The 15,974-nt window shown below is 38.8% G+C and overlaps 1 protein-coding gene across 1 annotated transcript in view; it reads right to left on the bottom strand.

The window, feature by feature from the left end:
* Window positions 1–7,621: 7,621 nt before the first annotated feature.
* The window catches only part of FSD2 (fibronectin type III and SPRY domain containing 2), a 67,131-nt gene continuing 58,778 nt past the window's right edge, over window positions 7,622–15,974 (bottom strand). Inside the window, exons 12-13 of the mRNA XM_072619720.1 lie at window positions 11,949–12,125; window positions 7,622–9,086 (exon numbers count right to left, since the gene is read on the bottom strand). Of these exons, the coding sequence (XP_072475821.1) occupies window positions 8,834–9,086; window positions 11,949–12,125 (430 nt within the window). The 3' untranslated portion in view covers window positions 7,622–8,833. The remainder of the gene's footprint in view (window positions 9,087–11,948; window positions 12,126–15,974) is intronic.

Genomic DNA, 15,974 nt, shown 5'->3' with positions numbered 1-15,974 from the left:
TTGATATGGTCAGTTATGCTAATAGTTTTCCTAATATTGAATCAATCCTACATCCCTGGTATAAATCCCACTGGTCATAGTGTATGATCCTTGCACTATGTTGCTGTAATCTCATTACGAGTATTTTCTTTAAAATTTTTGCATCAATATTCATTAAGGAAATTGATCTAATAGTTTTCTTTCTCTGTTTTGGCTCTTCTGGTTTGTGTATCAGCACCATATCTGCGTTGGAATTTGATAGAACTCTTTCTTTGCCTATTTTTCCAAATAGTTTACATAGTATTGGATTTAATTGTTCTTTATTTCTAAAAATGTATATAATTTATTTATTTTTCAGTTTTCAGCATTGATTTCCACAAGAATTTGAATTCCAAATTTTCTCTCCATTCCCATTTCCCACCTCATCCACCCCATCCACCCCTTCCTCTAGTCTGTCCTTCCTTCTATCACCCTCCATTCTTCCATTCCCCTCCCCTTCATTTTTCTGTAGGGTAAAAAGATTTCTGTACCCTATTGCCTGTACATCTTATTTCCCAGATGCATGTAAAAACGATTTTTAACATTCATTTTTAAAACTTTTAAGTTTTTATTCTCTCCCTCCCCACCCACCCTCATTGAGAAAGCAAACAATTAGATAGAAGTCATACTTGTACAGCCATACAAAACACTTCCATTACAGTTGCAAAAGACTAACCACATTTCCCTCTGTCCTGTCCTGCCCTCCATTTATTCTATTCTCTCCTTTGACCTGTCCTCCCACAATAGTATTTGCTTCTAACTATCCCTTTCCCCAATTTGCTGTCCCTTCTTTCTTCTTCTCTCTCCTATCCCCTTCCTCTCTGCCATCCTGCGGGTTAAAATAGATTTCCATATCCAGTTGAATGCGTGTTATTCCCTCCTTAAGCCAAATTCCATGAGAGTGAGGCTCACTTATTCCCTTTCGTCTCCCCCGCTTCCCTCTGTTATAAAAGCTCTTGCCTCTTTTATGTGAGATGATTTGCTGCATTCTACCTCTCCATTTCTCTCACTCCTAGTACATTCCATTCGATAGTAAATTTTATTTTTTAGGCACTCTCCTTTCATATTCAGTTCACCCTATACCTTCTGTCTATGTATATATACATAATATAGACACATACATACATACACGTATATAATATACGCATACATACATACACATACACACCTACATGTATATACACACACACATACACATATATATTCCCTCTAACTACTTAATACTGAAAAAGTTCTCATGAGTTACAAATATTATTTTTCCATATAGGAATGTACACAGTACACAGTTTAACTTTAATAAGTCCCTTATTATTTCTCTTTCCTGTTTCCCTTTTCATGTTTCTCTTGATTCTTGTATTTGAAAGTCAAATTTTCTATTCAGCTCTGGTCTTTTCAATGAGAAGGCTTAGAAATCTTCTATTTCATTGAAATTCCATTTTTTCCCCTGAAATATTATATTCAGATTTTCTGGGTAGGTGATTCTTAGTTTTAATCCTACCTTCTTTGACCTCTAGAATATCATATTCCAAGCCCTTCAGTCCCTTAGCGTAGAAGCTTCTAATGTAATCCTGATTGTATTTCCACAGTACTTCACTTGTTTCTTTTTAGCTGCTTGTAATATTTTCTCCTTGAGCTGAGAACTCTGAAATTTGACTATAATATTCCTAGGAGTTTTCCCTCTTGGGTCTCTTTCAGGAGGTCATCGGTGAATTCTTTTGATTTCTATTTTACTCTCTGGCTCTTGAATATCAGGGAAGTTTTCCTTGATAATTTCTTGAAAGATCATGTCTAGGCTCTTTTTTTGATCATGGTTTTCAGGTGGACCAATAATTTTTAAATTGTCTCTCCCAGATCTATTTTCTAGGTCAGTTGTTCTTACAGTGAGACATTTCACGTTGTCTTCTATTTTTTCATTCTTTTGGTTTTGTTTTATGATTTCTTGATTTCTCATAAAGTCATTAGCTTCCATTTGCTCCATTCTAATTTTTTAAGAACTATTTGATTCAGTGAGCTTTTGGACCTCCTTTGCCATTTGACTTATTCTGCTTTTTAAGGCTTTCTCCTCACTGGCTTTTTGGACCTCTTGCCATTTGGGTTAGTCTATTTTTAAAGGTGTTACTTCAGCATTTTTGGGGGTCTCCTTTAGCAAGCTGTTGACTCGTTTTTCATGATTTTCTTGCATTGCTCTTATTTCTCTTACCAACTTTTCCTCCACCTCTTACTTGATTTTCAAAGTCCTTTTTGAGCTCTTCCATAGCCTGAGACCATTTCACATTTTTTTGGGAAGCTTTGGATGGAGAAGCCTTGACCTTGCCATCTTCCTCCAGTTGTATGCTTTTCCACGGAAAGGATGGAAGAAAACACCTTTTCACCAAGAAAGTAGCCTTCTGTAGTCTTATTTTTTCCCCTTTTTGGGGACTTGACTTTTGAGCCCATTGTCCAGTGGAGGATATACTACCCCAGACTTCAGAGATTTTATGTAGCTATTCTCCAAGATATCTCTAGGGACCTGTAAGTTTAGTACCTCTGAAGTAGCATAATCAAGGGAGAGGTGTTTGTTCCTCTCCTGTGCTCTAATCTGTGAGCAACCACAAGCACTCTTTTCCACCCTGGAACTGTGAGTAGGATTCCCTCTCCACAGCTGCCACTGGTTCAACCATGCCAGCGCTCCTCCTCACCCCAGGACCACTACTTGGAACTGAGACACAGATCAGCTACTCAGTTCCCCCACTGGCTGTAGGCCAAGAGCTCCAGAAGCAGCCACTGCAACTGCTCTGGGGCTGGGACCAGGACCACGATCCCCTCTCACTCAATTGAAAGAGCTTTCTCACTGACCATTGAAGCCATCTTTGGCATTTGTGGGTTGAGAAATCTGGAAACCTCTAGCAGCTGCCCGTGATTTAGCATCCTGATGCCTGCTCCAGTCCTGTCTGTATTACACTTATTATTATTTGGGATAATTTTCCCCATTCAGTTGCCTCCTTCCAGTGCAGTTTTCTTTCTCACCTCTTTATTTTGTTTTTTGGGGTATCATTGCATCAAAGTTACCTTATATCCACACCCTCTGTCTACATATACTCCTAATTGCTCTTACAGTAATAGTTAAGAGTTACAAATATTACCTTGCCATATAGAAATATAAACAGCTTAACTATTGAAATTCTTATGTTTTCTCTTTCTTGTTTCTTTTTTACCTTTTTATGTTCCTCTTGAGTCTTCTATTTGGAGATCAGATTTTTTATTCAGCTCTGGTCTTTTAATTAGAAATGCTTGAAAGTCCTCTATTTTGTTAAATGTTCATTTTTTTCCCTGAAAGATTACATTAAGTTTTGCTGTATCGATGATTCTTGGTTTTAATCCTAGCTCCTTTACCTTCCAATATATCATATTGCAAGCACTCTGGTTCTTTAATGTGGAAACTGCCATGTCCTGTGTTATCCTGACTGTCGCTCCACTATATTTGAATTGTTCCTTTTTGGCTGCTTAAAATGCTTTCTTCTTGTGCTATGAGCCCTGGAATTTGGCTTTGATGTTCCTGGGAGTTTTCACTTTAAGATCTCTTTCAGGTAGTGATTCATAGATTCTTTGAATTTCTATTTTGCCCTCTGGTTCTTATATATCAGGGCACTTTTCCTCAAGAATTTTTTGAAAGATGTGTTCCAGCCTTTCAGGTAGTCCAGTAATTCTTGTATTCTCTCTCCTAGCTCTATTTTCTCAGTTAGTTGTTTTTTCAATGAGAAATTTCACATTTTCTTTTGTTTTTTTACTTTTTTGATTTTGTTTTATTGTGTCTTGATGTCCCAGAGAGTCATTGGTTTCCACTTGTTCAATTCTAATTTTTAAGGAATCATTTTCTTCAGTGAGCCTTTGTGTTTTCTTCTCCATTTGGCCAATTCCATTTTTTAGGGAATTATTTTCCTCAATAAATTTTTGTATATCTTTCCCATATTCTTCTTTTCATGATTCTCTTACATTACTCTGATTTCTTTTCCCAATTTTTCTTCTACTTCTCACATATGCATTCAGTTGCCAAATCTTGTTCTGTATACCTTCACAACCTCTCACACAGCTATTCCCTTCTTTCTTAGCTCATGTCTGCTCAGACATCTCCCTGACTCTTTTAAGTCCAGTGCTCTATCTGTTCTACCACTTGGACTTTTTCAACATAGTGAGAAGAGAGCATTGGAAGGAGGAGAGCAGTGATTCCATTTTGTTTACTCTGGGCCATCTAGGATGCTCACTTAACTTTCTGGTATCCTTTTTCAAGTATACAGGCATGTGGAGGAGGAGGAAATAAGCTAAATTACCTTAAATTTAGTATTTTTTAAATTAAGCATGCTATATTATTAAAAATAATAATTGCTTTGCTAGCCATGTACTTATTAAGCTTTTACTCAATGTCATGAAAATCTGTCTTCAAAAACTTTTTATTGGAAATATTTAAGCAGCTGTGAATCAGCAGGAAAATAGTCATCTTTACTAGAATTGTTATCTTAGGTTTTATATGATATGACTTTCCGGTCCCACCCAATTTAAAAAAGAAATCCTTTCCTATAATTTCATAATGTAGTCAATGACGTTAGGTCTACACTAGTTCATTCCCTGTCCTGAAATACAAAGCCGACACCCTTGGATAAATTGCCAAGAGCTACACAATAAGTTAGAAAGAAAACCAGTAATGGAACTGAAAGCTTTTGATATTTCCTGTACTTTTATAGCAAACTCTTCAGTGGTTTTTTCTATGTAAGAAGTCTTTGTTATTCATAGAGCAGCTTCTCTGTGTGATTGCTTGCCTTTTTTACCCTCAACAGGCTCCTGTGAAGGTGACTGGGTGTGTCCTCATGATGGAAACCAGCTATGTGAACAAGACCACTGTATTGAAAGATTGCAGGTGGTGGTTTGAATGACTGTTTAATGTTTGCAAAAACAGGTTTGTTTTTAGACTAGGCTTATTTTTAATGTTTGGTAAAAAAAAAAATGTGTAGAAATGGTAATGTGCCTTACTGATGAAAAAAAGCAAGGTAACTTGAATCGTCCTAATGTTTTTTTTTCTTTTGAGTGTCATTACTTTAAGACAAATAAAATTTGATTAAAAATCTTAGCATCTGGGTTTTTCTGTTTTATGAAGTCATATAGAATTTTGAGCAGTGTCGATGAATATTTCACTATATATCCTTTTTTGTTCTGGAAATAAATCTACATATTGCTTGAACAAGTTGTTAATTCATGAATAACATGAAATTAGAAGCTATGCTTCTCCAGTAGATGGGACTTTTCAAAACATAAAACCATTTTATTCTTTTTGTCATACTTAATGGGTGCTAAAAATGATGGGAAATTTTAAGTGAGCCATATTTGAATGTGATAAAGATTTGGTTATGAGATTGGAGCAAAAACAAGTTGAGATGCATGACATTAATTTGGCTACTATATGACCATTGTAAGTTTCATTAATGCAGGACGGTTTCATAATTTAATTCATATAATAGTTTTGTAACTAATATACATGCAGACCTTAAAGGTTGACTGCCAAGTTTTTAATTTACCATTGAAAACTGAAAGACAATAAGCAGAAATGAAGCTGGTTAGGATAGAGGTTACTGATAGTTGAGGACCAAAGGTAATGAGAATAGATTGGTGATTTACAAACAGTCACTCTCACCTATGCAGAGGCAGGCAACATTCAGCCTTTCATAAATTAATAATTGTTTAACCAGTTTATGTACTCTTATTAAGTATCTGTTGCTTTTCAATTGCCTTCATTCTTCCTTGTGCCAGAAATTCCCGTCTCTTTAACTGCTAGTTCCCCATTACTGGCTTGAGAAGAGCTACACTCAACCCTCAAGAGAGAGGACACCCGCTGCAAAATGTCCCTGTCAGATGTGTCTACAGCTGTTCCCTTTGGGCAGTACATAGTTTCTTTGTTCAGTCTTTCAGTTGTGTCTGCCTGTGACCTCATTGGGGGGCTTTCTTGGCAGACATACTGGAATGCTTTGCCATTTTCTCCTTCATCTCATTTTACAGATGAGCAACCTGGGGCAAACAGGGTTAAGTGATTTGCCCTGAGTCTGAAGCCAGATTTGAACTCAGTCCTTATGACTCCAGGCCCAGTACTCTTTCCACAAAGCCACCTAGTTGCCCTTACTAGGCTTCTATCATTCAGTAAATATTGAGCAGCTACTGTGTATATTGTGCTAGAGAAGGTTATCAGGGACCAATTCACCTGACTCATTCCATGAGAGAAAAACAACCCCAAAATAACTAACAATATAATCTACTTAGAAATGTTGATTTCAGAGAAGAGATCAAGGGCTGGGGTGGTCACAGAAGGCTTTGTGGAAAAGGTGACACTTCAGCTAGATCTTGAGGGTCCAGCAGAAATGGGGAGCAGGGAGTGGAAATTATATTTTGGATGGAATTGGTACTTGAAGCTGTATTATACTGTGGTATAATGAGAAAGGATTAGAACCTGAAATCAGGCCTGGGTTCAGGTCCTGGCTTCAGAGTTCCTGAGCTGTGTGACCTTGAGGAAGTTGCTTAACCTCTCTTGGTCTCAGGTGCTTATTTCACAGACTTAAAGGTTGTGTGCTTTGTAAAGGTGAGCTGTTGGTGTGAACTAAGGCCTGGAAGTGGAAATGTGTAATACATATATATAAAGGTAATACAACACCAAAAATAGAAAAACTAAACTGAAGTATGAGATTAGACTTATTTTCTAGACAACCAGAGACACATACAGAGCCTGTAAAGCCTTTTGAGCAGAGAAGCAGTAGCACAAACTGTCTTACTAAGATCACTATCATAGTTTGAAGGTAAAGAACGTTAGAAGCTGTGGCAGTGGTTCCCTGTAATAAAGTTCTCAAGCAGGGTCATTGCCCCAGAAGCCAAGGGAAAGAGCAGTCAAATACAAGGGTTTCTCATACTCTGAAACAGTATGGTTTGTCTAGGAGAAGAGGCAGCCTTGCAATATGGAAGGAATATTAGAAGATTTCACTCTTGGGTATTTTATTTATATACACATGCATTTATGTGTAAGCCCACTTTTATAAATTCACTTATGACATACAGTGTAACAACTTCTGTCTGGTCCTAAAATTTGTACTTATAGCTCAGGCTCTTCAGACTTCCTCAGTGCCTAGATCGCTAAGAAGTTTTCCCTCTTGATCCTTTGCCTCCCACCCATAAGTCTTAGTTTCCCTTCTATTTTTTCAGAAGCTAGGGACTCAATTACTGTCCCTTGAATGTTTGTTTATGACATAACTGTAACTTGATACTTGTGTCAAATTCAAATACTGCTTTCCCTGTGAAACTCTTCTAACCATCCTTGTCCACAGTGATCTGTCTGCAACTAGAATGGTAAAGCATTTAAGCATTGTGTTTTAGGCACTGTGTTAGACGCTAGGGATTCAGATACAGGTCAGCAAGACAGACTGTTCTCAAGATGTTTACGTTCTTATAGGGGAAGGCAACAGAAAGGGGAGCTAGAAAGGAGGAGGGAGGATGTATGAGGGGTAGCATGGTCTGTAAATGGCCCTGAAATGACATGGAGGCCTGGGTCCATTCTATAATTTTAGGTATAGATTATGTTGCCTTTCTTTTAAATATATTTTTTATTTTTTCCCAATTACATGTGAAAACAATTTTTAAAAAAAGTTTGAGTTCCAGATTCTATCCCTTCTTCCCCCCCCCGCCCCAAGTCAATAAGCAATCAGATCTAGGTTATACATATGCAATCATGTAAATCTTTTCCATATTAGTCATTTTTTACAGGAAGACTCAAAGAATGAAAGAAAGTAAAAAACAGCATGCTTCAGTTTGTATTCAAACTATCACTTCTTTCGCTGGAGGCAGATCATATGCTTCATCATTGGTCTTTTGGGATTGTCTTGGATCATGGTATTGCTGAGAATAGCTAAGTCATTCGCAGTTCTTCATTGAACAATATTGCTGTTACTGTGTACAATGTTCCCCTGGTTCTATTCACTGTGCATCAGTTCATGTAAGTCCACATTTTTCTGAAATAATTCTGCTTGTCATTTATTATAATACAGTAATGTTCCATCACAGTCATATGCCACAGCTAGTTTAGCCATTCCTCAACTGATGGACATCCCTCAATCTCCAGCTCTTAGCCACCACAGAAAGAGCTGCTGGAACTGCCTCACACTGCATCTTAAACCCCCTCCCCCGATCTTACCTAGCACAGTGTCTTATGCAAAACAAGCTATCCAAATTTGTTCATATTTGGAAAGTTGCTAAAGGGGGATGGGATGAGATTGAGGAAGGAGGAATCAAATTGTGACATCTATTGTACTCTTAATAAGTTGAGCCAGCTAATTTGTGTGATTGAGGGTTCCCAAAGAGTTCCCAAAATATCTCACTCACCTGGACCTGAAATTCATTAGAGATTCATTTCAACTTCTCTTAAAATTCAGGTATTCTTAGGGTATTTGCCATCTAGCATGGTGCCCTGGAAGAAGTCCTGGCCTGGACATTTGCTTACTATCTGTCTGTAGGCATCAGCTTCCCCAAGATCCTTTCCAGCTCTAACTTTATGATTGTATGAGTAATATATTAAGTTTTTCAGTACTTTAACAAAAATGGCTGTATCAGATCCTTTTTCTTCCATCTAACTGGAAGGGACCTGATCAGCACGAGTACATCTATCTACAATTAGAACTTTGGGGATGAGGGCTGGGAAGGAGAAAAAAAGAAAAGGGAAAATTTGGGGGGGGGGGAGCATCAAGGACCATTTTTACCAACTTCACATTTTATTTTCCCTAGAATTGAGCCTACAATTAGACACCAATCTAGTCTAGAAGATTGTGGCAAACTTTGGTGTTGAAATTCCATTACAAACTCTTAACCATCCAGGCTTTTCTAAAGAAAAGCAGGGTTGCACAAAATGTTGAAATGGATAGGTAAATGTATAAAGATGCTGTGCAATATCCACATTAAAAAAAGATAATCTACAGCTGTCATAGTCAAGTAGGATTCCAATCTTCTTTGGGGGAACTGTAATCTGGATCTCTGGAGTAACGCCATTGTGCAGAAATTCATATTTATGCCTGCAAATTTGAAAACAAATAAGGTTTCGCAAAACTCGTGACTTTGCTATTGCACGTAACATTTTATATTCCTGATTTTATTAACATTTTTATGACATTTCCTTCGTTAAATGAATACCAAAGTAATTTGTTGTTTCCAAAACCATATATTTTCCAAGCTGTGTCTTCTCTCAGCACTTGACTCAAGAGACTAATTTCAAATTTGTTTGTGCTGGGCAAATCACTCTACCTAAGAAACTCAATATAGTGTTTTCATGAAATTCATTTTACATTAAAATTCCTACTGTAGGAAGCTGTTAAACATAAATTTAAGGAACTTGAATTATAGAATTTGTGTGGGAAAGTATGCTTTGTAGTAAAGGAAATTGAGAAGTAACATCATGATAGTTTAAGGACAAACAGTGGTGCTTAACAATAGAATTAGGGGTTTTGGTTTAAAGGGGAGTAAATCTGCCCAAAGAAACAGGAAATTTTAATTCTAGAGAGGTTATTTGCCCCCATCTCTAGCACCTTTTATTTTACAGAAAAATCTTTATCTTCAACTCAATACCCAAATGAGTGAATAACTTGCCCTGTGTGCTCTAAGCCACTGGTTCCCAGTGATTGCACTGAAATTCTTTGGTTCACCTTTCAAACACCCTGCTCGTGTCACATCAGACCAGGCTGCTTTCTTGTGTTAAGCTTTTCCTTTTCTGAATGGAGCAGTTCCAAGGAGCCAAATGTCATGTCATGGGAGTGATGATCGCTCATTAGTGAGAGTAGCAAGAGTACCTAGAATTAGACTTCTGGACCAGTCCTTGCTACCTACCCTACACCTGGCAATGGTGCAGCTGTGCTAGGAAGGGCAGGATGTGATGGGACACTAAGAAATCTCTCTAGTGAAAGGCATCGTGGTGGAGTGGAAAGAGTCAAGTCACAGAACTGCTAAGTATCCAAGTCAGGCTTCTGACCCAGGTATTTGGACTCCCATCCCCTTTCCCCTGTACTTTTGTGGGAGACAAAAAAGGAATTTTGTCTTCATAGGGTTAAATCTCCTCCCAGCTTTAAGTGATAGCAGTTGATCAGAGTTGTGACCTAGCATGATCTGGTAAAAGGTCAGAAACTTGTGTGCAGGCTTGAGGAGCTGTTTGAGGGGAAGCCTATCAGTGGAGACCGTGAAGTGTTCAGGAGGCTTCTTCTAGCCAATAGACGGTGAGGTGGGAGATTTGAACTGGAACCAGATAAGAAGGTTTGCATTGGTCTGATAATTGTAGCACTCCCCTAAGAACCACCTGTTCATTCAGGGGAAATGAACATAAACATTAATAAAAGCTTTCCTGATTTCACAAGTATTGTTCTTTGTTTAAGGTGAGCATGTTTCTCACAGTTGGGGGCTCATTTCTCACACTATGTCACCTCCCATTTCTCTCTTCTGCATTTCATCCTTAGCCTTGCCATTTTTTTTTGTCCTTCCTAGTTTTGTATTCTAATCTCTTTCACTTTAACAACCATACTCCTGATCCACTTTCAGTAGGAGAGGGGCAATATAGGCATTAAATTTAGCCTTTTGTATCCTATGTTTCAAATTTAATCACAAATTCAGTTATTATGAGAAGTTATTGCATAACCTCTCCTGGTCTTAGTTTCCTCTAGTGTAAAAAATAGGGGCTTTTAAAAAATGTCATTTTTTTGTGCCTTTGTCCCTACTCCCTCTGCCAGTATACACTACTAAGGACTAGTGTGATGGAAAATTCAGAACTTGAGAGGTGTGTTATGTGGGAAAAGGTTCCTAAAATATTGCCCTGACCAGCTGAGCTAGCCCAGGTTGGAAGGATCAAATGATACTGATTTATAAGCTAGAAAGTAGAAGTTGGGAAGCTGTTTAGTCTAGAGTAATAGCTGCTGGGGCTTGAGGGGTCTGTTGATCTGGCTCCTCCTTCCTAGATTTTAGCCAAGGTCACCTTTGGCGCAGATACAAAAGCAGAAGTCTAGAAATTCGACTTGATGAAGCTTTCCCATTCAGATTTAAAAGCTCTTGTTATCTTTTCTAAAGAGTCAAGTGTTCCTGCCTGCCTTTCTGTTGTTTTCAGTCTCTCTTCTGGAAATGCTTTCTGTAATCTGGCTCTGGGCGCAGTAATCCTTAGAGCATCCAAATTGGATTTCTGATTCAGTAAGAAGTCCAGCTCTATGCTAGCTGAATATGTTTTATGGGGGAAAATTAAGACTTACCTTATCTGTCTGGACAAAAGATGCAATTAGAGTTATAACACTAATCTCTTGGAGAGCAGTGATAAGTAACAATTTGTGGGAATGATGCAGATAGGAACAGGAGCCTCATAAAGCCAGAGAGGTCCCAGGCAAGGTCAGACTACTTAGAAAGGCAATTCGACATTTTCCTGATGGTCAAATGAAGTCTTTTTTTTTCAATTTTAGAAATGGAGGAAGGGTGCAAGAATACTCTTCCCTGTTGGAAATTCTGTACCATGGGAATATGCCTGGGCTATTTTGTTGAAGTAATGTGACGCTGGACTGGAATGTCTAGGGAAGGAAATTTCTGTCCCAGACCACAAATCAAAGAGAACCACAGTATAAACTTTCCCCTATGTTACTGGGGAGGGAAAATTAAATTATGCATGTTTTCAACACAAAATGGAGCTTAGATGGTAAATCAGATCCTTTCTGAATAGGTAAGCAATTTCCAGGATTGTTTTTTTGCTTCCTGCTTTGGGCCTCAGAATACACAGCAAGAAAGGGAGCATAAAGTTCATGAAACACTGTGGAACCGTAGTCTAGGTCTAAGCTGTTTTGTTAACATTCACTGTGGCTAATTAGAAGACCTTTAGAGGACAATTTAATCCTTGGGAAGTGGAGGTTTTACTTTACCTTGGTGACATAAAAGTGTGACTCATGCACCAGGAAGAGCTGTCTGCCCCAAGGTCCCCTTGTCTGTTGGTATCTTCAAATGCCACACCAACTTTATAGTCCGTCTGTTCATCGACCTCCACCTCCCAGTAATGCCGTCCTCTAATAGGTATCAGGCTTCCCATGACAGCAACACATCTAATTTTTGGAATATAGAGGTATTTGTTTGCATTAATTAATCATTCAACAAATGTTTCTAGTAGTAATAGCTTGCATTTATATTCATCCTATAAGGTTTGCAAAACACCTTTGATCCTCACATTAACCTTTAGACTTAGGTACTGCTGATGTCCACATTTTACAGATAGGAAAACTGAGGTTCTGAGTTGTTCAGTGATTTGCCCATGATCACACCACTAGTAATTGTCTAAGGCAAGCTTTGAATCTAGTCTTAACACCACACTCTATCCACTATTCCATATTGCCTCTCAATTTTTATCACATATCAGCCAAGCAAGATACTGTTTTAGGTGCTGTGAGGTCTATGAAGATGAATGAGACATGAACCTTGCTTTCATGGAACTTAAAATGTAGTAGAAGAGACAGGTCCATATATCAGGAGAGAGTACAAAGCACACTTTAAGTGTCATAAGAGATTATACATTTTGCATGAAGTGTATGGGGAGATTCAGGAAAGGTAAGAGAGGTGGCATCTAAGCTTCTGAAGAGTAGATATGACATTGAGAGGCAGATATGGTAGGAGAAGGGATGAGAATCATCTGAGCAGAGATGGGATAGCAAGTAGGCCTTCTGGGCTGGGATGGAGGCTGATGAGGAAGGGTGAAAGAGAAGGCTGGGGAAAGTAGGCTGAGGCCAGATTAGAGAGGTCCTCAAATGCCATCCTAAGGATTTTGAACTTTATATAGAGATATTTGTATGAGATACCTATCTAAAATATCTGATGTTTGTACAGCACTTTATACATGTCATCCCATTTGATCCTCTTTCCTAGTGAGGTAAGTGCTGCATTTTAGATATGGGGAAACAGGCTCAAGTGAAGTGACTTGCTCAGGGTCACACAGTTATTAAGTGGGCAGCAGAATTTGAAACTAGGTCTCCCTGACTCCACTACCTTTTATATCCACTACCCACTGCTTCATTATGTTACCGTGTTGCCATTTGTAAAACAAGAAGTAGTGATGTTCGTCTATAGTGCAAGTCCCTGCAGGCAGAGTTGAGTATGCTATGCCACTTGGCTGGTGCACTATCATAGGCTCTATTATCATTTAGTTCATCTTTCTGAGCATTCTCAAGACAATTCACTAACTTCAGTTTTTCTGAAATTGAGAAAAGTACAATTACTGTGGTGGTAATTAAGTAGAAGGGAGAGGAAACACTGTTTATTTTTAAAAATCGCTGTGGTTTTTAGAATTATAAAAATAAGAACTTGGCTAAAGTTAAAATTGTAAGTCACAAGTGGAAAAAGAATGAGTTGACAGCTCACAAAATGAAAAAGGAGAAAGGCAGCCATATGCATTGAAACCTGCAGACGAAATATAATTTTCCAGAGCATAAAGTGCAAAGCCAGTGTGGAGGATTGTTAAGCTAATTGCTATAATAGAAATGGCTGTAATGGGGGGTAATTCACTTCACCTAGAATCAGTGGCAGAGACTAATAAGAACTGGTGTCTCAGTGGAGAGCCCAGCAGTGTGGAGGGGAGGGAACGGAACACAGAGTACCTCGCTCACAGCTGTGCAGGCAGACCTCATTATCAAGGTTGCAATTTTTCAAGGCAATCATAGGGAAAAGCCACAGGATAGCAAGAGTGAAATGGGTAGGAGTGTCAGGAAAGAGCACTTAGTTATAAGAAAAGACTCAAAAGTCATTGCTGGTGCTTGGCAGCATAGATGATCCGGGCAGTCCGATACCAATGCAAATCTTCAGAAATGGCCTTAGGTTCTTTGAATATACAAAGCATTAGACTTGTGTCTTGTCCCATAAAGATAGGGGACTTGGCAGAAGAGGGTATTCACTGGAAATTAAGCATCCATCAAAGCATATCATTGCCAGTATTTCTGCTGCACTGGCTGTCCAGAAGCCTCCTACACCATCCAAGATCTAATTTAGAAGCTGTCAAAGTTCCTAATTCAGCTAGAGTCATTGGGCCTCTCCACCCACTCTCAGAAATCTCACTTTCTGATTATTCAGGCTAAACTTTGTGAGGCAATGATCTCCACTGCCTTCAAAAACATATACCTCATACACCTTGGCAAGTTCACTCCTTTCACAGTCCTCCAAACACTGCACAAGAGGAGTCAGCACTTGTGGTTAGGAGGATAGTTGAACAGGATTCCCAAGGACCTGGAAAAACTGTCACCTTCCCCCTGAACTTCTCAAAACAGCTCCCTTTATTGACTTTCCTCTATTTGTCTAGGATGCCATTTTTTCTGCCATTCACCCAGTCATTCCTCCTTCTCCATTGTCTCTTTCCACTTCTTGCGCCCTTCTACACATGTTCAGTTATGATGTTTGTTTGATTCTTCCTTGGTAAGATCTCTTGCCATTTCACATTTAGATTATTATGATGATCTCCTTATTTTTAACCTTTTTTTAAAGTAATAAGCATTTATCGTCTCTTCCCCCTTAAATTATTTTCCCATTAGACTAAGTTCTTTGAGGGCAAGAACTGTCTTTTGCCTCATTTTGTACTACCACTACTTTCAACAGTGCCTGGCATGTACTAGACACAATTGATTGATTGATTGGTCTCTTGTGTCCCTCACTCCCCAAATTTTAAAAAGGAAAAACCTTTCCAACAAATATGCAGGGTCAAGTGAACAGAAAAAAATTCCTTCACTGGCTATGTACAAAAATGTATGTTTCTTGCATTTTAAGCCCATCGCCTCTTGGCCAAAAGGTAGGTAGCATGCTTCCTTACCAGTCCTCTGGAATCATGGCTGGGCACTACATTTGTCAGGATTCTTAGGTCTTTCCAAGTCACTTGTCTTTCCAGTGTTATTATTGTATAACTTGTTCTCATAGTTCTGCTCACTTTACTGTGCATGATTTTATACGTGTCTTCCCAAGTGTCTCCAAACTGTCCCTTTTATTATTTCTCAAGGCACAGTAATATCCCACTATATTCACTGGTCTCCATGACTCATCTATCCCCTTTCCATCCATCCTGCACATTGCTGTCAGTTTAATCTTTATAAAATCCCACTCAAGGGGTAGGTGGAGGAGTATATCTTGAAATTACTTTGAATACCAATAAAACTTTAAAACAAAATGCCACTCATATCAGTCATCTGCTCAGAAATGTTCATTGTTTCCCCTTTGCCTACAGAGTAAAAATCTAAACTTGATATCCTGGCACTGAAGACCTTCTCTAATCTGGACCCTACTTACCCTTCCAATTTGATCTCTTCTACTTCCCAATATCATCTTAAGCCAGTGTCTCTCTCAAAAAGATGCTGCATAATTTTCTCACTACCTTTGCTCCCTTCCCTGCCCCTCCCATCCCCCACCTCAAGTGTTCTTTATGTTTCCAAATCCTAGTCATTCTTCAAGGCCCAGTACAGAAATACCAAGAGGTAGTTAGGTGATGCAGTGCAGCTAGGCTTGGAGTCAGGAAGATCTGAGTTCAAATTCTGTCTCAGCCACTTAGAAATAGCTCTGTGACCTTGGGCAAATCACAAAGATGCTAATTGGTTGATTGTTCACTTAGTATAAGGAACAATGGCACCAGACCCTTGATTTCTTTCATTGTTCCCTCCACCTCCATCTAAGCTCCCAAAGTGACTTATGGCAACCCGACCTCACACTGAAAAGTGAGGACAGACTTGAGACTACAGGACCCGGAACAAGAAAGGACAGTATCTATGGGCATGAAGATAAGAAGGAAAGAATCCCAGCCATTTGCAGAGAACTCAGGCAGTATTTTCTGATTGAGACTCTCCTCTAAAAGAATCTTCTCACCCCGTCCATAGTCCTTTTCATGGAAGGGGAATTAGTGTATAATTAAAAGACCAGCATTTGGGGGATCG

Source organism: Notamacropus eugenii, chromosome 1, assembly GCF_028372415.1.
Source record: "Notamacropus eugenii isolate mMacEug1 chromosome 1, mMacEug1.pri_v2, whole genome shotgun sequence".
Lineage (NCBI taxonomy): Eukaryota > Metazoa > Chordata > Mammalia > Diprotodontia > Macropodidae > Notamacropus > Notamacropus eugenii.
Note: the sequence above shows the minus strand (reverse complement) of the source record. Positions and strands in the feature narration are given on the sequence as shown.